The 18,005-nt window shown below is 35.5% G+C and overlaps 2 protein-coding genes and 1 long non-coding RNA gene across 3 annotated transcripts; all 3 read left to right on the top strand.

Moving 5' to 3' along the window:
- Positions 1 to 2,449: 2,449 nt before the first annotated feature.
- On the top strand, positions 2,450 to 4,436 carry LOC106665066 (sulfhydryl oxidase 2-like). The gene is made up of 2 exons (XM_014391243.2): positions 2,450 to 2,909; positions 2,975 to 4,436. The coding sequence occupies exons 1-2, from the start codon at positions 2,630 to 2,632 to the stop codon at positions 4,342 to 4,344; spliced, it is 1,650 nt and encodes a 549-aa protein (XP_014246729.1). The 5' UTR covers positions 2,450 to 2,629; the 3' UTR covers positions 4,345 to 4,436.
- A 5,465-nt stretch (positions 4,437 to 9,901) lies between these two features.
- LOC106664267 (sulfhydryl oxidase 2-like) lies at positions 9,902 to 16,555 on the top strand. The gene is made up of 2 exons (XM_014389840.2): positions 9,902 to 10,441; positions 14,256 to 16,555. The coding sequence occupies exons 1-2, from the start codon at positions 10,165 to 10,167 to the stop codon at positions 15,896 to 15,898; spliced, it is 1,920 nt and encodes a 639-aa protein (XP_014245326.1). The 5' UTR covers positions 9,902 to 10,164; the 3' UTR covers positions 15,899 to 16,555.
- A 490-nt stretch (positions 16,556 to 17,045) lies between these two features.
- Positions 17,046 to 17,639, top strand: LOC106664274. Its single transcript, XR_001340156.2, has 3 exons — positions 17,046 to 17,071; positions 17,146 to 17,399; positions 17,479 to 17,639. It is a non-coding gene; the product is annotated as an uncharacterized LOC106664274 (long non-coding RNA).
- The last annotated feature ends 366 nt before the right edge of the window (positions 17,640 to 18,005 follow it).

Here is an 18,005-nt window from a genome sequence, read left to right as displayed (position 1 = left end):
GGATACCGACCGGAGCCGAAGAGTGCCTTCTCTACCTCCAGGGGGGTGGCTGAAACCCAAAAAAACTGTCTTTTTAAAGTCGCATGAATGGATGTGCCCTTTTTAGAGCTTTTCTGAACCTGGCTTGCCAGAGAATGTGACAAGTCCAATGTAAAATTTTTCTGGTACTATCCTAAGATGGTATCGGGCATCTGAGAGACCCCCTAGGGGGTGAGTCCGGACGTTAAAGATTCTCAGTCTAATTCAACTCAACTGAGTGAGATACGCACATCTGTACAGAACCCAAAGTTATTAACCTTCTAAGAAGTGGATTATTATCTCATCAATTCAAAAATAAAACTATGAAATACAGTAGGAAATGTCTATTGGCCATAGTCATAACCGAGTTTCTGTTCTTGTTCCTGAAGTGGTTGATCTGGCTTCTGAAAAAAATTGATCAATCAGACACATTACACGATAACATCATTTTAACCTTAATCACTTAATTAAAAATGAAAATAGATTAGAATATAATTTTCAAGGGTTGCATGGTAGCATAATGAAAAACCAAGTTCCGACCAAGCATAGACAACGGCTTTATCAGTTATCTGGCCAAAATTCACATAGTTTGCCTAATCACAAATATTAATGAATTGAACTGAAATTATTTTAAGCGATGCTTGTCCGAATCAGAGTGAAATTCAATTGAAACCACGGTATGATCAATGGAATCAGTAACTTCCGTTTCAGAAGGCAACCAATCCCAAAACAAAAGACACCCATTCAAAACTTTTCCGCGTTGTTCTCATAAAATCGGGTAAACTCTCCTGAGGAGAACTTTACCCATTTGTCATTTAATTAGTGTCAATTTCGTTTGACAAATTCGAAATCAATTGAAACGTCAATACTTGATGAGATGTCTAATTCTATGTTATAACAAAATTGACCAAAAACGGACAGCATTTTTTTTCAATAATGTTAAAACCACAATGTGAAAATTGGTAATAAAGTGATAATGATTTTGCCCTGTGGATCGTGTTTTGTGCAGAGATCAATTTAGGACAATTCTTGAGAATAGAAACGAACACGCGAATTGAACCTTGTTAGCCGAACAATCGGTATCGTTTAGCTAATAAAAGACCCCCTTTCCGACTTAGAATGAGAACTTAACGATTTTTTTTTTCAAATTTATTTTTAAAATTGTACGAACGTGCAAAACTGACCAGAAGGAACAGGGCGTATTTGCAAATGTTCTAAGGCATTGGTAGAATTGGTAAAATATGTTAAATGAAGGCCTTGTTGCACTAATCACGTTTTAAACTGGGTTCACTAGAATCTAGTTCACAATTTGAACCAAGTTCTACTGAACCTTGCGGCCTAATGACGAGTATAAATAAATATGCGAGAGAAAAAGCATTGAGCTATATCATAAAATAAATAGAAATAACCGGACTTGTTACTGATTAGAAAAACAAAAGACGGTTAGAACTATGTGCAATTAAAATTCGAAAATTTGCAAGTCAAAAGTTGAACAATTTTTTATCGAAACCTGGGAAAAAAACTGATTGAAATCGCCTTCAACTTTGGTCGGTCAAAAGTTCAATCTTTAACAGCGTACAGGTTATATTATGAAAAGAACGTCGTTTAAACTAAACTAGGTTTAACCCACGCTCGACGGGCGTTCAGAGTTGAACCAGGTTCATCATTTGAACTCGGTTTTCTACTAAACTGAGTTTAAATCAATTCGGTGCAATTGGCCCTACGACTATAAGGCTATATAGAAGAATTGCCCAATTGTTTAGTTACATAAAACCGGAAATAGTTGCTGGGCATCATCTTGATCCAAAGATTTCCCAGAAATGGATCCAGAAATCTATTTGACAAATTAAAATATTGCTATAATAATCCATATGTTTTTAGTTGGTCCTAGTTAACTAAAAGTAATGATTTAAATTTATTAATTAATTGGACGATAAATTGGTGATACGAGCGGGACCTTCGGGGTCGAGCCGGAAGTCTCAGGTTCGAGTCCCGCTCGTGACACTATTTTTTTCTTGATTTTCCTGCATTATGTTTAATTGCTGCATTACCATAATATATTAGATGTTACAGAAGTAAAACGTTGAATCTATTAGAGAAAAGACACTGCAAAATATGCAGGTAAAAACTGTGAAAACTATATTTTCAGCACTCTAGTTTAAATTTCGGGTCAAGTTCATTTTTTTAATTCTTAGTCATACGTCAAACGCTGATTATTTAGATCTATTACATATCTAGCTTATCTAAAACAGATCCCATTCCGATAAAATCCTAAGAGATTCATTTAATTAAGGCATAAACACGAACATATTGTTATCTCATACGATAGTTTTCATTCAGATATCTAATTATCCATTAATGAGGACTACGGAAAGAGAAAGGGATGGTAGGGATGATTGATAGGAAGAACGGCTAAGGGGGGTTGTTGGGCCAAGACTAGTTAGTTGAAAGACCGGTTCCTTTAAGACTCCTGGTCGACGACCAGCTCGTTTATATTCGGCGTTGCCGGGACACGTTGTTGTACCCAGCTATAAATGTTTTTTTATGAATTTCACAAAATTGTTTCCGAGGATTCATGATTCCCCGTTGATTGTGAAAGAACGTTTAAACAATGGTTCCGTTTAACTTAACTCCTTTCGCGTCGATTGTGTTGATCTGTGCAATCGCTGGCGTCTTGTCGGAACTGCCGGATTTCCTCAAATTTTACCACGATCCGAGCGGAGAAGGACTCTACCAAAATTTCAGCCAATTGATCCCGTTGAATTCGGATAACTTCGACGAAGAGGTCTACAGAAGCCGGACTTCCTGGCTAATAGAATTTTATAACAGTTGGTGCGGTGACTGTCACAGGTTTTCACCCACGTGGAAAAAACTCACCCTAGATCTGCAAAGTGAGTACTTTAGAGATAGACTTTTCACTTTGTTGCCAAATTATTGAAATTGTTTGGTTCCTCAGATTGGAGAAGTGTCGTGAAGATCGGAGCTGTCGACTGCACAAACCCGAAAAACACTAAACTTTGCAGAGAATACGAAATCAAATTTTTCCCCACGGTCAAGTACTTTCCATCTTACCTCGAACAGAAATATTACGGCTTACCGATCGACAACTTTACTTCGATGGAGGGTATAAAGCACTTCGTCATAGACAGACTTCGTGAAAGGAATAATTTGCCCGTTCTTGTTCCGTTTAACGGTTTGTTGGAGGATATTTGGTCGAAAACTAACGCAAGCCATGCATTGGCAGTCGTTGAGTCCATGTCTTCTTACACGGGATCAGAATTGGTCCTTGACCTCATTGGGTCATCCGAGCTAACAGTGTTAATAGTCGAACCTAGCAACCAAAGATTTTTGGACTCGCTACCTTCTATGAACGTACCCGCGGCGTATTTTATAGAAAAGAACGGTACCGTCGATACATTACCTCGGTTCAACAGAGACGAGATCCTGTACGATGTCAGTTACAGGTTATCTCAGAAAGGAATCGACATTCCACAGCCGAAGAATTATACCGATTACGATTTTGCGCTTCTGACAAAAGAAAATGTAGATTCGACGTTGAACTTTCAGCTGCGGATTAAAGAGAAGTTATATCCGAAAAAATTCGACTCGACGGTGTTCCGTGTTGACATCGAAGGGGCGCTCAGTCAGTCGCTTTTCATCGAAATCCCTTCTAGAAACGAGATTTCCGGATGTATGCTCACCGCTCTCCAGAACTACACTAAAATCCTCAAAGATTACTTTCCAGCGGGAGCGAACGGTAAAAACTTTTTACGGTGCGTTCACGTTGGAGTCGCTGACCAAGTGACCTTCTCCGGAGCTCTTTTCTACAAGCTGGTGGAAAATTGTCTAAACAAGTACGAACCGGTTTTTCTGCCCTCCACGGAAAGGTGGATCGGCTGCAAAGGGAGCACCGTCTTCTTCAGAGGGTACCCGTGTTCCCTCTGGACCATGTTCCACACTCTGACAGTACAGGCGTACGTCAAGGGGACCGACGAACCGAAGGACGTCTTGGACGGCATGACGGGTTACATGAAGCACTTCTTCGGCTGTTCCTTCTGTTCGAGGCACTTCCTGAAAATGGCCGTCACCTTCCCGGGCAACGTCACCACCACGGAAGACAGTGTCCTCTGGCTCTGGAAGGCCCATAACTCCGTCAACAGGAGACTCTTCGGAGACGAGACGGAAGATCCGACACACTACAAACACCAATTCCCGCCAAAGAACGTCTGCAAGAATTGTACGGCTGAAGATGGAATGTACGACGACGAAGCAGTCTTGCCTTTCTTAAGAGAAATGTACACTTATATAAGTCCAATCGTCGGTTGACCTCGATAGTTGAACAAAATTTTAAAAAGTGATATAATAAAACAAATACCAACCATTTGCTCCTTCCATATTATATTAAGTAAGTGTTATTTAAAAATAATCATCATTGTTCGCTTTAAATTAGTTTTAAGTTAATAATTGATAAGTACGATAATTTTCACATGTTCAACTTAATGGGATCTTAACTTTTTATCGAAGAATGTGTACTGTACAAGAATGTCTGTGATCTCTCACGTTTACAATGCATTAAATTTATTCATTTAAACTTTTAAAAAATTAATTTAAATAAAAGTTAAGTTTGAATTATGCTATATAAATATGTAAATAAAACTATTTTGAAGTAGTGATATTGTTTATATTTTATCATAAAAAAGAGGAGCACGAAGTCCTGTTTGATCTGCATATCTGATCAAACCAAAACAAGAAAGGTAGGCCAAATTGATATAAAACCACGCCAATCAAGTTTTTATTATTATTAAATAAACTTTATGTAGTGACAGTTGATTGTGGTTATGTTTTGTTCGAGTGCGTGTATTTATTAGCGTAAGTGGTGAGAGGTCATGGAGCGTTACCATTGCCCCTTCAGCAGTGTGTGTGTATAATGCCGATTGCAGGATATTTATAAAAGTAGCCCATCTACCTTAATTTAGATTAGATAATTAATAATGTGGGTCGATAAAGGAATATCGAGAACTTCACAGACTAATCAGAATATACATAGGTGTAATCGTATTTATTTGTGCGATTGTATCATAGAAGTTAGTTTTAGGCTTTGGTTTGGAAGAGACGGTCTGGGCATATGGCTTAAGAGAGATAGTGATCCAGCCTCATAACGAGGTAGTTAACTCCTGAGGTATCGACCATAGGTTCAGCACATATGGGAGTGACAACCCTTCGGGGTGAAATTTCAATAAGAGTTGAAGAAAAATAGAAGTGTGAGACAAGTAGATGGGAAGTCAATCTAAAAGTATAGTATTGCGCTTCTGTGTGTGGGCAGCAGGCTTGAAAATCAATATAAACATCTACTGACAAGTAGTTTCAATATTGTGTATGCTCAAAAGAGTAGACTGAAGAAAATGTATCTGGACTTAAATGGAACCAACAACGGTCAGACTTCACTGCTACGCCATAGGAAAAAAGGCTTATAACACTACAATGGAAGAAGATAACTTCTGCAACCAGGATAAATTAAGCATTTGAAGTGCAGAAGTAATGAGTTTTTAATAGGTCAACCCTTAAAACTACATTTTATAACGTGTTTGTACAATTAAATCGTAATGGGTACAGTTGTTTCCAAACGAAAAAGCGAAGTATTTTGCTAGTATATGCATGTCTCTGACTCAATAGACGACATACGTTTCAACACAATTGACCGTTTCCTGCTTGCTCGTCAATCTGTATGTATTAACGGATTATCCATGTAAGGAAGATGGCGCCCTGACTCGAAACCATCTGTAAGATCGGATAACCCACTACAATAATCTGTAGAACTGTAAGGCGAGAAGTAATAAGCAATAAGTGTGGGTCAATTGTCACACTCAAAGAATCTGTTCGGAAGTCTTTATGAAATTTTAGATTACTCACAAGCAGGAATGAGCTTTTGAATGAGGTTAAACATCGTAGGAATGCGGGACAGCCACTCTCTACTTGGTTTATATCCATGTGCCTATAAAAAAGTTGCAGTGTTCTACTGGACTCTAGCGATGGTTGTAAATGGGCGTCAAAGTCGCAATGGCTCATAACATTTCCAAATGTTGTGTACGTAAACAAGAGACATAAGTTATTCAGATATCGTGAGATGCGGTCGGGTGTGATGTAGGTTTCAGAAAAACATTTTCTTTATCGTGCCAACGTTTCGTTAGAGTCGACACGCAAAGATGGCACAATTACACAGAAGACCAACACTTTGAGCCCTGAAGATGATCTCAATAAAAGATCGAAACGTTGGCACGATAAAGAAAATGTTTTTCTGAAACCTACATCACACCCGACCGCATCTCACGATATCTGAATAACTATCGATTAACGGTCACTAATCTCTACACACAAGAGACATAAGTTTCAACACAATTGACCTTTTCTTGCTTGCTCGCCATATAGCAATTGAGGCCTCAACACTTGCCAACTGTCTTAAGATACAGAATTAGGTAACAATGCTCCTTAGCACTTCAAAGATTTCATGAAACAGAACTGGGCACGGTAGACTCATTGAGCCTGAAAGGTACTTTACTTACTAATAAGGGATGCAGCCTTACTTAAGCCTGGGTCTTCTCCTGAATCAAGACCAACCTGTTCTGCCTACAACTTTCCTCTTCATCCTCTTACTATCAACTTCCTAAGGTCCTCATATCATCCGCCCATCAAAGCATCGGTTTTTCTTTCAGTCGCCTTACCTTCCTACCAACAACTTCTTCGATAGTCTTGAATCTGGCGTCCTCTGAACATCACTTAGCTCTCAGTTTATTAAATCTGACACGCCAAGCAGTTCTCGTCGAATTCTCCAAATCCCATTTTCGAATATCTTTCTGACCACCTTCCTATCCCATTCCGTTTACCTTTAAATCCAGCTCTCGCTCCCTACGCAATGATGGGTCTAATAATTGTTTTATAGACTGACTGTCATAGTGGATCTGGGTGTTTCAAAGTGTTGTGTACGTAAACAAGTGAAATAGGATTCAAAAAAGGTCCATGGTGCAGAACATGTGAATTAATGCAAAGAAACAGTAAAGTCCCGTGATACACCATACTAAAGAGCTACTGTAACCTGCAGGGGAAAGTGTTGTGGAATGTACAGCTCAACCATGGAAGAAAAAAAAATTAGGCACCTGGGTAAAAGAAAAACGAGATGTTTTTAACAGAAGAGTCCCATGACACACCAGACTGCAGAGCTACTCTAATCTGAGAGAGAAAGTGTTTTAGGATTCACAGCTCAACCATGGAAGAAAGAAAATTCTTTTTAACTACCTCGACAAGAGATAAAACGTGATGGATTCGGTCTTTAAATCCTGCAGAGAAGCAGAAGAGTCTCCTGACACACCAGACCGCAGAGCTACTTCAATCTGCAGAGGAAAGTATTTCGGGATGTACAACTCAATCATGGAAGATAGAAAAATTTTTAGCCACCTCGGCAAGAGATAAAACGTGAGGGATTCGGTCTTTAAATCCTGAAAAGAAGGAGAAGAGTCCCATGACACTCCATATCGCAGAGCTACTCCAATCTGCATAGGAAAGTGTTGTGGAATGTACAGCTCAACCATGGAAGGAAAAAAAATTAACCACCTTAGCAAAACAAAAACGAGTTGTTAAAACAGAAGAGTCCCATGACATACCAGACTGCAGAGCTACTCTAATCTGAAGGAGAAAGTGTTTTAGGATTCACAGCTCAACCATGGAAGAAAGATAATTCGTTTTAGCTACCTGGGTAAGAGATAAAACATGATGGATTCGGTCTGTAAATCATACAAAGAAGCATAAGATTTCCCTGACACACCAGACCGCAGAGCTACTCCAATCTGCATAGGATAGTGTTGTGGGATGTACAGCTCAACCATAAAAGAAAGAAAACTTTTGTAGCCACCATGGCGAGAAAAAAGTGATGTTAGCTCTCACCTGTTGTTTGATTTGTTGATCAGGATGGGGAAAGCGGCAAATCTGGGAAATTTTCCTTGATCATAGACGGTTTTGTCTGGCACAAAGGAAGTCGTGAATTTTCTGGATTGGATTTGTGATTCGGGGTTTATTCAATATTGAAAAGGAAGTTAATTATTATGGACCATAACGAAGGAAAGGGACATATAAAAATGAAATTTAATAGTTTATTTGCTTCATGATGTTGGCGTAGCTACGGCTGAGTTTGCATGCAATTAATGCTCTGTACGTCTCTGTTATGTAACCATTTCTAGAAAGTTGCGGAATTTAGTATTTGTATTTTGACGAAATCAAAGTTATGTTTTTTTTTTCAAAATGGTGTTGCCTATGTGAGATTAGTTTTGGTGTTTTACAGTCATAGATGTTGTTTTTTCCGTTTTTCGAAATTGCGATGCGACAATTCATATGATTAACTTTACAAATTACATCGGATTTGTAAGCTGTTGGTGTTGGGTTGTTGGAAAAAAGTGTGTGCTCTGTTTTATGGTTTTTGAAGACAATTGAATGTAGTCTGATTAGAGAAATACACTTAATTTGTATGACAATGTGTGGATGAATGGAATGGACGTGTATATTAGTTTGTCTTTATGTGATAGGTCTGATGATGTGTTGAGTAATGTGGAGGATAATTATTCAGAAATCGTGAGATGAGGTCTAGTGTGACGTAGGTTTTAGAAAAACATTTTCTTTATCGTGCAACGTTTCGATCTTTATTGAGATTATCTTCAGGGCCTGGGATTTACAAACATTGTTTACATGTAGGATGTGGAAAGAAGTGAATTTATACAATGCAAAAAAATATATATTTTATATTCAATCAAAGTATTTCTACTCACTCAAAGTGTCGTGTTGAGAAAACAAACACTTTGAGTGAGTAGAAATACTTTGATTGAATATAAAATATATATTTTTTTTGCATTGTATAAATTCACTTCTTTCCACATCCTACATGTAAACAATGTTTGTAAATCCCAGGCCCTGAAGATGATCTCAATAAAGATCGAAACGTTGGCAGATAAAAAAAAATGTTTTTCTGAAACCTACTTCACACCAGAACGCATCTCACGATTTCTGAATAATTATCGACTAACGTTCACTAATCAGCACACAAATGTGGAGGATGTTGTTTTGTGTAGTGCATGATGTTATATTTGAATTTTTTTTTTGTGAAAGTATTCGTGTTGTTTTGTGTTGGGTTGTAATTGTTTACGATCATGTTAATTATGTTTTTAAAGTAGTTGTCGTTATTTAAGATTTGTTGTATGTTTTAATAATTTTTAGGTGAAATCAGAATAGTATTGTTTTTCAAAATGGTGTGTAATGCCATGGGATTAGTTTTATTCATAAATGTGTTTGTTCTAGATATTGCGATGAGATCCCAATGTATACAGCTGGACAGTTCATACAATTAATTGTACAAATTACATCGGATTTGTAAGCTGTTGTTGTTGAATTGTTGGAAAAATGTGTGTTAGTTTTGTAGTTTTTGAAGTATATTTTAATGTAGTCTGAGGAGAGAAATTTACTTAATTTGTGTCACAATGTGTGGACGAATGGAATGGATATTGGACATGTTTACTGGTTTGTCTTTGTGTGATAGGTTTGATGATGTGGAGGCTGTTGTTTTGTGTAGTGAATGATGTTATGTTTGAATATATTTCTGGTGAAGTATTCATGTCTTAGGGATATGATTCTATGTAATAATCCTTTATTGTGTGCACGGGTAGTATTTTCCGTTATTTCATTCCAGTATTTTGAATGGAGAAATGTCAACTTTAGACTTTTAGTCGGACTTTCATATAGGATTTGAATAAAATAATAACAAAGTTGACGATGAACATCGTTAGTGGGACAGCGAGCCGGTATTTCCGTCACAATTCTGAAGGGTCAGTCAGTTTGAATGTGGTGGGTGCGGCGAAAGGGAAGGAGAAAGGGAAGATAAGAGTGAAAGCGGCGAATCCCATCAAACGACCCGTGCGGTGGTAGGGTGCGTAGATCGGGCAAAATTCATACCTCCCGACTCCTGTCAAAACTTGATTTCAGTACTTCGCCGATGGCTTTTCACTTCTGACGTCTTCCTTGGATCTGTAGGTCTTTCAAAACCTTCGACGTTGTCTTATCTTCCTAAAATGCGACCCGTGCCCTTTTAACAGTTGGGAGAAGAAAGCGAAAATGAAAAGAGAAACGAACGCCGTTCTCCTGTGCTCCTTCCTGGCCCTGGTCGGCTGTTCGAGCCTGTCTCCGGACTCGCTCAAATTTTACCACGACATCACCTCGGGGAAAGGGTTGTACACGAACTTCAACAAGATAATTTCCCTGAACCAAAGCAGCTTCAAGAACCAGGTCTTTGACAACACTTCATGCTGGCTTGTAGAATTTTACAACAGTTGGTGCGGCCACTGTCATCGTTTCGCTCCGGTATGGAAGCGGCTTGCCCTCGACGTCTACAGTGAGTATCGCAGTCTTCAATCAAACATATTGTTAGGTCACAGAAAGACTTCTTCTACTACCAAAATGTTATGCAAATGTTGAAAATGTCTTCAGTGAAGCGTTGTGTTCTGCAAGGTCTCAGTTGGATTTGAATCCGTTGGTTGATCTTAAAACTTCCTCCTGTTCACACCTATTCTCATTGTGCAATTTCGATCATTTAGGTCTGCCTATCTTCACTGGGTCGGTCTGTCATGCTCCACCAGTTATGATGAAATACGTCTTACCAAATCAGCAATGATAGGCAGACCAAAATAATCGATAACGTACAAGTTCATCACCCCCACTGACAACACTGAGAATTTCTTCGTTGGGCACAATCACAATGAGATATTTTTAGTTTGTCCCAGAACAGATGATGTTGAAACGCAAAGCAATAAGTATAGACCCAGATGGTCGGAAACAACCCAACTTCAAGTTCATTAACAAAACAGTTATGCTTAATTTTTGAAACAGTATTTTTACAGTTTTCTCATAAAGAAAGAGTATTAGAGCTTATTGAAGCTTGATCAACCAAACAACATAATCTGCCTAATCTTGCTGGGTTTTTTTCTATGGCATACTTTTCTTTATTTTACCATTTGCATACTGTTTCATCAGTCTTGTTTTTTGTGTAACTACCATTGGTAAAATGCCAGAAAGTATCTCACAGCCAGAAAGAATCAGCAGACCAGCATGATCATGGGAGAAGTAAGCAACAGATCATCATTTAACTTGCAATAGCGCTTTTTCATTCTGCCTATCAGATCTTTGCTGATAAAGCTTTGCACCGCATCGGTATCGACCTCCATATTGATGATTTTTTATAATCCAGCAGACTTCTACTATAAATCTTACAATTATGAACAGATTGTATTTAATTCATTAAAACAATATTATTTTCAGTTGAGCCGAAGAAGATTTACATACTATAAAAAGTAGAAAATATAGCATACCTATTCTTGCAGATTTTGTCTTCTTCTTCTTAGTATTAACCATCTTTTGTATGCTTTGGCAACCGTGGTCTTTTATAAGTTTGTAATATGTGAAGGGGTGTCCCCTTTAACACTTTCATCTGTTAATGCTTTTCCTTTATTTAATAAAGTATGGAATTCTTCTCATCGGTGTAGTATCGAGGTCTAACTTGCAAAATATGTCTTACAAAACCAGAATGAATCAGCAAACCAGCAAGCTATAAGGTTCGTCACTTTACCGACCTCACACCAGTTTCATAAAGAAGCAGAACCAGTCAGTTTCCATGTAACATTTTGTTTCAATAACTTGTTGCTAAAACTTAAATCAAGTAAACATGCACAGAGATGTGAGGTAATACTGAAAATTGACCATTTCATGGCATGTAGGATTTGTTCTGGGAAAACGTGAGATTATCTATCAATTAGTAATATTAAAACTAAAGCTAACTTGAGCATTGAGTGATTTTGGCATAGAAACCGCTATTTGTATCTGCTAAAAAAAAAGAAACATAGAAACCCAGAAAAAAAAATTTCAACTTGTTATTCCACAATCTGCTGAATTATACGTATAATGGAAAAATTAATTTCAATTTATTTAATTATTTCAATTCAAAATTATATAATTTCAACTAGAAAGATAATTTTTTGCGTTCTAGTAGAATTGAGGAAATATTCAATTATCGACATCCTGTATACATTGCAATAACACGTAATAAACGTGTTGAAGTGACATTGCTGTTGAAATATATTTATAATTTTCTCCTATTTAAGAATTTTCAATGGCCTGTGAAAAATACCGAACACCCTTAATTTTTAACAGTTAAAAATCATGTTATGTATTAGGGTAACTCTTAACATTCAAAAATATTTTTGAATAAATTTTGTTGAACAATCACAGTATGATTTTTTAAAATATATTATTATCTCGGTGTCGTTATGTATACCATTTGCACTGCTGACATTCCTATACATATGATCATCAATATCACTTACGGGATTGCATCGTCTCACTCAAATTTTATCCAAGAACACCTTCAGTTTACTAGTTGACATTGATCGACCTACGTAGTTTAAACTGATGTATTGGATCTTCTTGAGGTCATTTTAAAGGTGAATAAAGAACATCACTATGTAAATTTTATTTTTTTAATAAATTAGGCCCTGATGATGGCGGAACATTCGCCGAAAGCTTGGTGAAACCCAATAGTGATGTTCTTTATTCACCTGTAAAATGACCTCAAGAAGATCCAATACATCACCTTCAGTTTATCAAAGACTGGTGTGAAAAATGGAGGATAAGACTAAATGAGGAAAAATATACAGTGTATGTGACAAAATAGTTTTACCCTCCACTATTCATCAATGACGAGGAGCTACCGAATTCCAAGTCAGATATGTAGACAGAAGGCCTTTAGGACTGAAATCTCTTTGGATCATTAACTAACAAGACACTGCAACCAATTTATTCTTACGAACTGGAACTATGAGTTTCCAATCAAAACTCCTCAGAAAAATTGTCACTTTTACAACGACCTCAACTTTCCTTTTGTCAATGAATTGAATCTAAATTCCTCCTCGCCCATTAATCCCTCATATCGAGTGCGAGTGTTTCCCCTTAACATGTGTCCTCTAGGTGCAGTTCTGGTCATATTTACAATATTTATTTTTATATGTACAGGCTACAAAGAAATTATTTTAAAAAAATATATAATACAAAAAATATATTGCCTCTGTCAGTCAATGAACTTTGTTATTAACATACAAAGCCTTGTTAAATTCATATCTAAGTTAATGGTTGCCAAGGAAGAATTAGAAGTGCAAAAGTTAGAGATAATTTAATAAGAATGTCCGACAAGGTTCATCATTAATGTAAATTGTTTGAGCTTGAAATGATTACTATAATTCGAAGGAAATTTTTTCTAAAAATATTTACATACATAGTTACACTGTGAGAAGTGCTTACCAGGCCTTTTTGGACTTTTTATTGCGATAGGAAGACATTTAAACAATTGATGCAGGAAAATTGTTTGCTGTTTTAACAAATTTTTCACCCAGTCTAGAGCAAAAATAAGGAGAATTTATACAAAAAAATTCATTTTAGAGTTCAAAATGTTTACAAATTAAAATACTGAAATAAAATTAATTTATTGTATATTGATTTGGAAATTAATTTAGTTTATTTACAGGTTTTAATAGTTTGTATTATAAGCGAACAAATTTAGTTCTATTGAATGTATTTTTCAATATTTTTTTTAACATTAATTCTTTGATATATTACTGTGTAGTCAATAGTAGCTTTCTTATAACATAGGTGCCTGACTAAATAACTTTGCAGTATTATTCAAATGCGCAGTATAAACAGGTGGTGTGTACAGTGTCTGTTTTGAATTTTGAACATTTCATTATTTAACCAATTCCAACACACTTGTTCGCAAATCTAAAAGCGTAACAACATTATCTTGATTTTGAGTAAAATAGCATGCCTATTATTACCTGAATAAATACCTCAAAGTTGCCAAAATGGTCAGTGTTTTTTTTTTTTTTTTTTTTATTTTATGACCGTCAAATTGTATAATATTGCTTTAGAAAGTTGACTTATCAAAACTACTCAGAAGATGGAAGCAAAGTTATTCTGTGGAGCAGAAATTACTTGAATTATTTATATAATAGCATCTTTCATTTCTAAATCAATCAAAGTACTATCAGAACAAAAATGAATTTTAGAAATCTATCTTCCTTAGATAAAAAATTTAAAACAATGAATGCAGTAATTTAACAAAATAAAAAATGTTTAGAAATCATGGTATTGATTTTTTTTTCTAGATTGGAGAAGCGTGATAAAGATAGGAGCAGTTGATTGTTCAAATCAGGCAAATATCCAGCTATGTCGGCAGTATGAGGTTATGTACTACCCGACGGTTAAATATTTCCCAAAATTGTCTCCCGACAAATTTCTTGGATCGCTCGTCGATGAGAGGACGATTAACGGTTTGAGACATTTTATCGTAAGCAGGCTTCAAGAGAGGAGTGATCTGCCCCAGCTGTCTCATTACAAAGGGACGTCCGAGGACATCTGGAGTGGCATTGGAGAAAATTTTATCATCGCCGTTATTGATAACAACTCTTCTTTCATAGGGCAAGAGTTGGCCCTGGATCTCGTAGAGACGAAAGAAGTCAAAGTAGTCGTCGTTGAACCTTCGAATGCCGATGTCGTAGAAAACCTGGTCGTGACTTCCACACCGGCGATTTATCTTTTAGAAAAACATGGAAACACTCAACACGTACCCATCGAGCAATTTACTAGAGAAGATATCCTCTCCGCATTAGATAAATTATTAAAACCGAAGGGTTTGAAAATGCCCAAGCCCATTGACTACGCTGATATTGATGATTCTGTTATAGATATTACTCAAGCTATATCCTTGTTGCAAATTGAAGATCAAGTAAAGAAAAAGCTACATTCAAATCAATTGAGCGATACCGTGTTCCAAGTTGATATAGAAGGTGCTTTGTTGCAAAGCCTTTATACCGAAATCCCTTCGAAAAAACACATCGAAGGTGAAATGTTCAATGCACTTTTCAATTATATAGAAATAATTCATAAATTTTTCCCAATAGGCAAAAATGGTATAGAGTTTTTGAGTTGTATTAAACAGTCATTAATTAACAAGAAAAATATTGATGGGGCAGATTTTTATAATCTGACTGACGAGTGTCAGAAAATGCAAAAACAGGTTTTTCTTCAGTCAAAAGAGAGATGGCTCGGTTGTAAAGGGAGTAAAGTTACTCTTAGAGGATATCCGTGTTCCCTCTGGACCATGTTTCATACTCTGACGGTCCAAGCGGATTTAAAGAATGCCGATGACCCAAAGCAAGTCTTGAGCGGAATGACAGGTTACATTAAATACTTTTTTGGGTGCACAGAATGTTCTAAGCATTTTCAAGAAATGGCGACGACAATGGCCGGAAACGTTACCAGCACCGAATCGAGCATTCTATGGCTCTGGAAAGCACATAACAGTGTGAATAAGCGACTTTCAGGCGACGAGACGGAAGATCCGACACACCCAAAAGTTCAATTTCCACCACAGAGCATTTGCAAAAATTGTACCAATGAAGGCATCTGGAACGATACGGCAGTATTAGAATTTTTAAGAAAAATGTACTCAAAAATAAGTTTCATCGTTATAGAAGATATTCTACCAAAAACTTCTTCATCTTCAACTTCTGTCCCGTTTAGCAAATCTTTAAAGCACGAGGTTCTTGTCGATGAAAAAGACGTATCTTTCAAAAGTTTAGAGAAAGCTGGGCACAATTCGTTGTGGGATTTTAATTTCTTTGATATCAGCCTCTGCATCCTTTTATACTTTGTTTCAATGGCGATTATATTGCTAGTTTGTTTTAAATTTTACAAAAAGACTTACAGAAAGAAAGCAAATTATTTTGATGTATTTCAAAAAGTCTAACAAGTCGATAACACTTGACACCACATCACAAAGATGAGGTAATTGTATTATTTAGAGTGATGAGAATTCTTAAGCGCGTTCATAATTTGATACTATAAATACACTACTTCCTTTTATTTTTTTTAATTTTATTTTTATTCACCTTTTTTTGTCATTTATTATTTTTAACAATAATTTGTAAGATTTATTCCTTTGAACTTTTATCTGTGATAAAAATTGTGTTGATCTGTTGAAATATTTTATTTAATTTTTATGACAAATGGTTGTGATGTATGCCAAACGGCTTTATTTTTTGCATTGTTTGTTATAATAGTTATTAATTAATTTGTGTTTTTAAAGATAGACAAACAGACAAAAAATATACAGAGAGACTAATAGTAATTACTGTTTTATCATGTATTATTATCTAAGTATTGACATAGTTTATATAGGATGCCTTTAGAAATGGAAGTTAATTTATTTCTAATTTTAGCTCGCTAATAAGTTATATGGATATTTTCTGATACTATGTAAACAAAACACTGTTCATGAACTTTTTTAGATGTGTAAAAAAACTAATTTTGTACTTTCAATCACTACACGAGTACACATATTTTAAACAGGTGGCATTATAACAAGTGATTTGTACAAAAAATAATAAAATCTTTTCAATTGCTAGCAGTTTCCTTTTTTTATCTCTATCCACAATCTATCGTTGACCAGATGTAAACAATTGAGACAAAATAATGCAAACTTAGAAAGATAAAATGTATAGATAAAAGTAACCATGGAAACATTGAGCTTTTGCCTAAGTATAAAAATTAAATGTTTAATATTTTTGGCCATAAAGAACTAAATTGATGTGTTCATTGATTAGAAATTAAAATATATTGATTTTAAATAATGGAGGATGCAAAAAAGAAACAATTATAAAATTTGCTTCAACTAAAAATAACAAATCCACCTAATATTTATACAGAGAGGGAAAAAGTGGCCACCCTTAATATTTTTTACCATCCCAAAGACAATGCTCCATTAATTATTTTACAACAATATTTGGTCTGTTTAAAAGGATTAGAGGTAAATAAAACATAAAAATTTCCCACTCGTGTTTACAATTGGATTTTGTAAATAAATCTGAATGTTAATCTCTTTGTTGGTTTTTCTGTAAAGCTTCTTTCTAACGTTCCAAAGGTTTGATTTTTTTTTTTTAAATTTGTATCATTTTTAAGTTTCAAATTTTTTTGTGATGGTTTTAAGCGATACAGACAACTCAGCTAGAATCATAGCATTGTTGAAAGATGGAAGAAGTCAAGCGTCTGTGTCCAGGGTGCTTAAGATTTCCAGAACAACTATGCAAAGGGTCCTCCATCGCTAGCAGGATTACTGGAGATTACTCAAGAAGGCATGGATCAGGTCACATCACAAAGACATGATCTTTTTATTGATTCAAATTTACTCCGTAATCGACACTACTGCTGTTGAAAACAAGCAATGGCTTCAACAAGTTAGAAATATTAATGTTAGTTTTCGCACTGTAAGAATTTCAAAAGCGGGATTACATGCGAAAAGGCCTGATTTTTTTTAAAATTTTTTTTTAGTGAATAAAAGACAATGGATATTGTAACATTTGATAACAGGAGATAAAAGGCAGAAATAAATTTGTTTCTAAGTGTTTTAGTCAACAATGGCGTACTTGTCCACTGTCGAAAGATAAACATATCTCAAAATATTTTGACTAAAGTTAAGAATTGTTTGTCTTTTTATCAGCCAACAATAAAAAATTTTACTTAAACAAATAACACTTTTAGTATTTATTAGGAATTATTAAAAGACTTAGCAATTGGGTTGATTTCTTTCAAATAAATGTAATTGGAAATGATAAAATGATTTAATATAGTTTTTAATAACATTAAGTTGTTAAAGTGATCTTTCTTTATTTATTTTTATTGAAAATTGTATTTGGTAAAAACTAAATTACATTTTACATTGTATCAGGATTGCCTAAATGATGAAACATAGATGATATATGCGAAACAAATATACTCAGGCTTTTTTGTTTCTTTGACAAAACAACTGCATATTTATGAATAATTCTCTGAAACTAGAAACATTTGAAATAAGAAAA

This window comes from Cimex lectularius, unplaced genomic scaffold (assembly GCF_000648675.2).
Source record: "Cimex lectularius strain Harlan isolate CLEC.00 unplaced genomic scaffold, Clec_2.1 scaffold44, whole genome shotgun sequence".
NCBI classification, from domain to species: domain Eukaryota; kingdom Metazoa; phylum Arthropoda; class Insecta; order Hemiptera; family Cimicidae; genus Cimex; species Cimex lectularius.
This window is presented reverse-complemented; position numbering and strand designations above follow the sequence as displayed.

What these genes read in the sequence shown, in the direction of transcription:
- LOC106665066 (XM_014391243.2), top strand. Translation starts at nt 2,630, where the DNA reads ATGGTTCCGTTTAACTTAACTCCTTTCGCGTCGATTGTGTTGATCTGT. An exon ending in ACTCACCCTAGATCTGCAAA is followed by an intron (nt 2,910 to 2,974) that starts GTGAGTACTTTA and finishes TTGGTTCCTCAG; the next exon opens with ATTGGAGAAGTGTCGTGAAG.
- LOC106664267 (XM_014389840.2), top strand. Translation starts at nt 10,165, where the DNA reads ATGAAAAGAGAAACGAACGCCGTTCTCCTGTGCTCCTTCCTGGCCCTG. An exon ending in GCTTGCCCTCGACGTCTACA is followed by an intron (nt 10,442 to 14,255) that starts GTGAGTATCGCA and finishes TTTTTTTTCTAG; the next exon opens with ATTGGAGAAGCGTGATAAAG.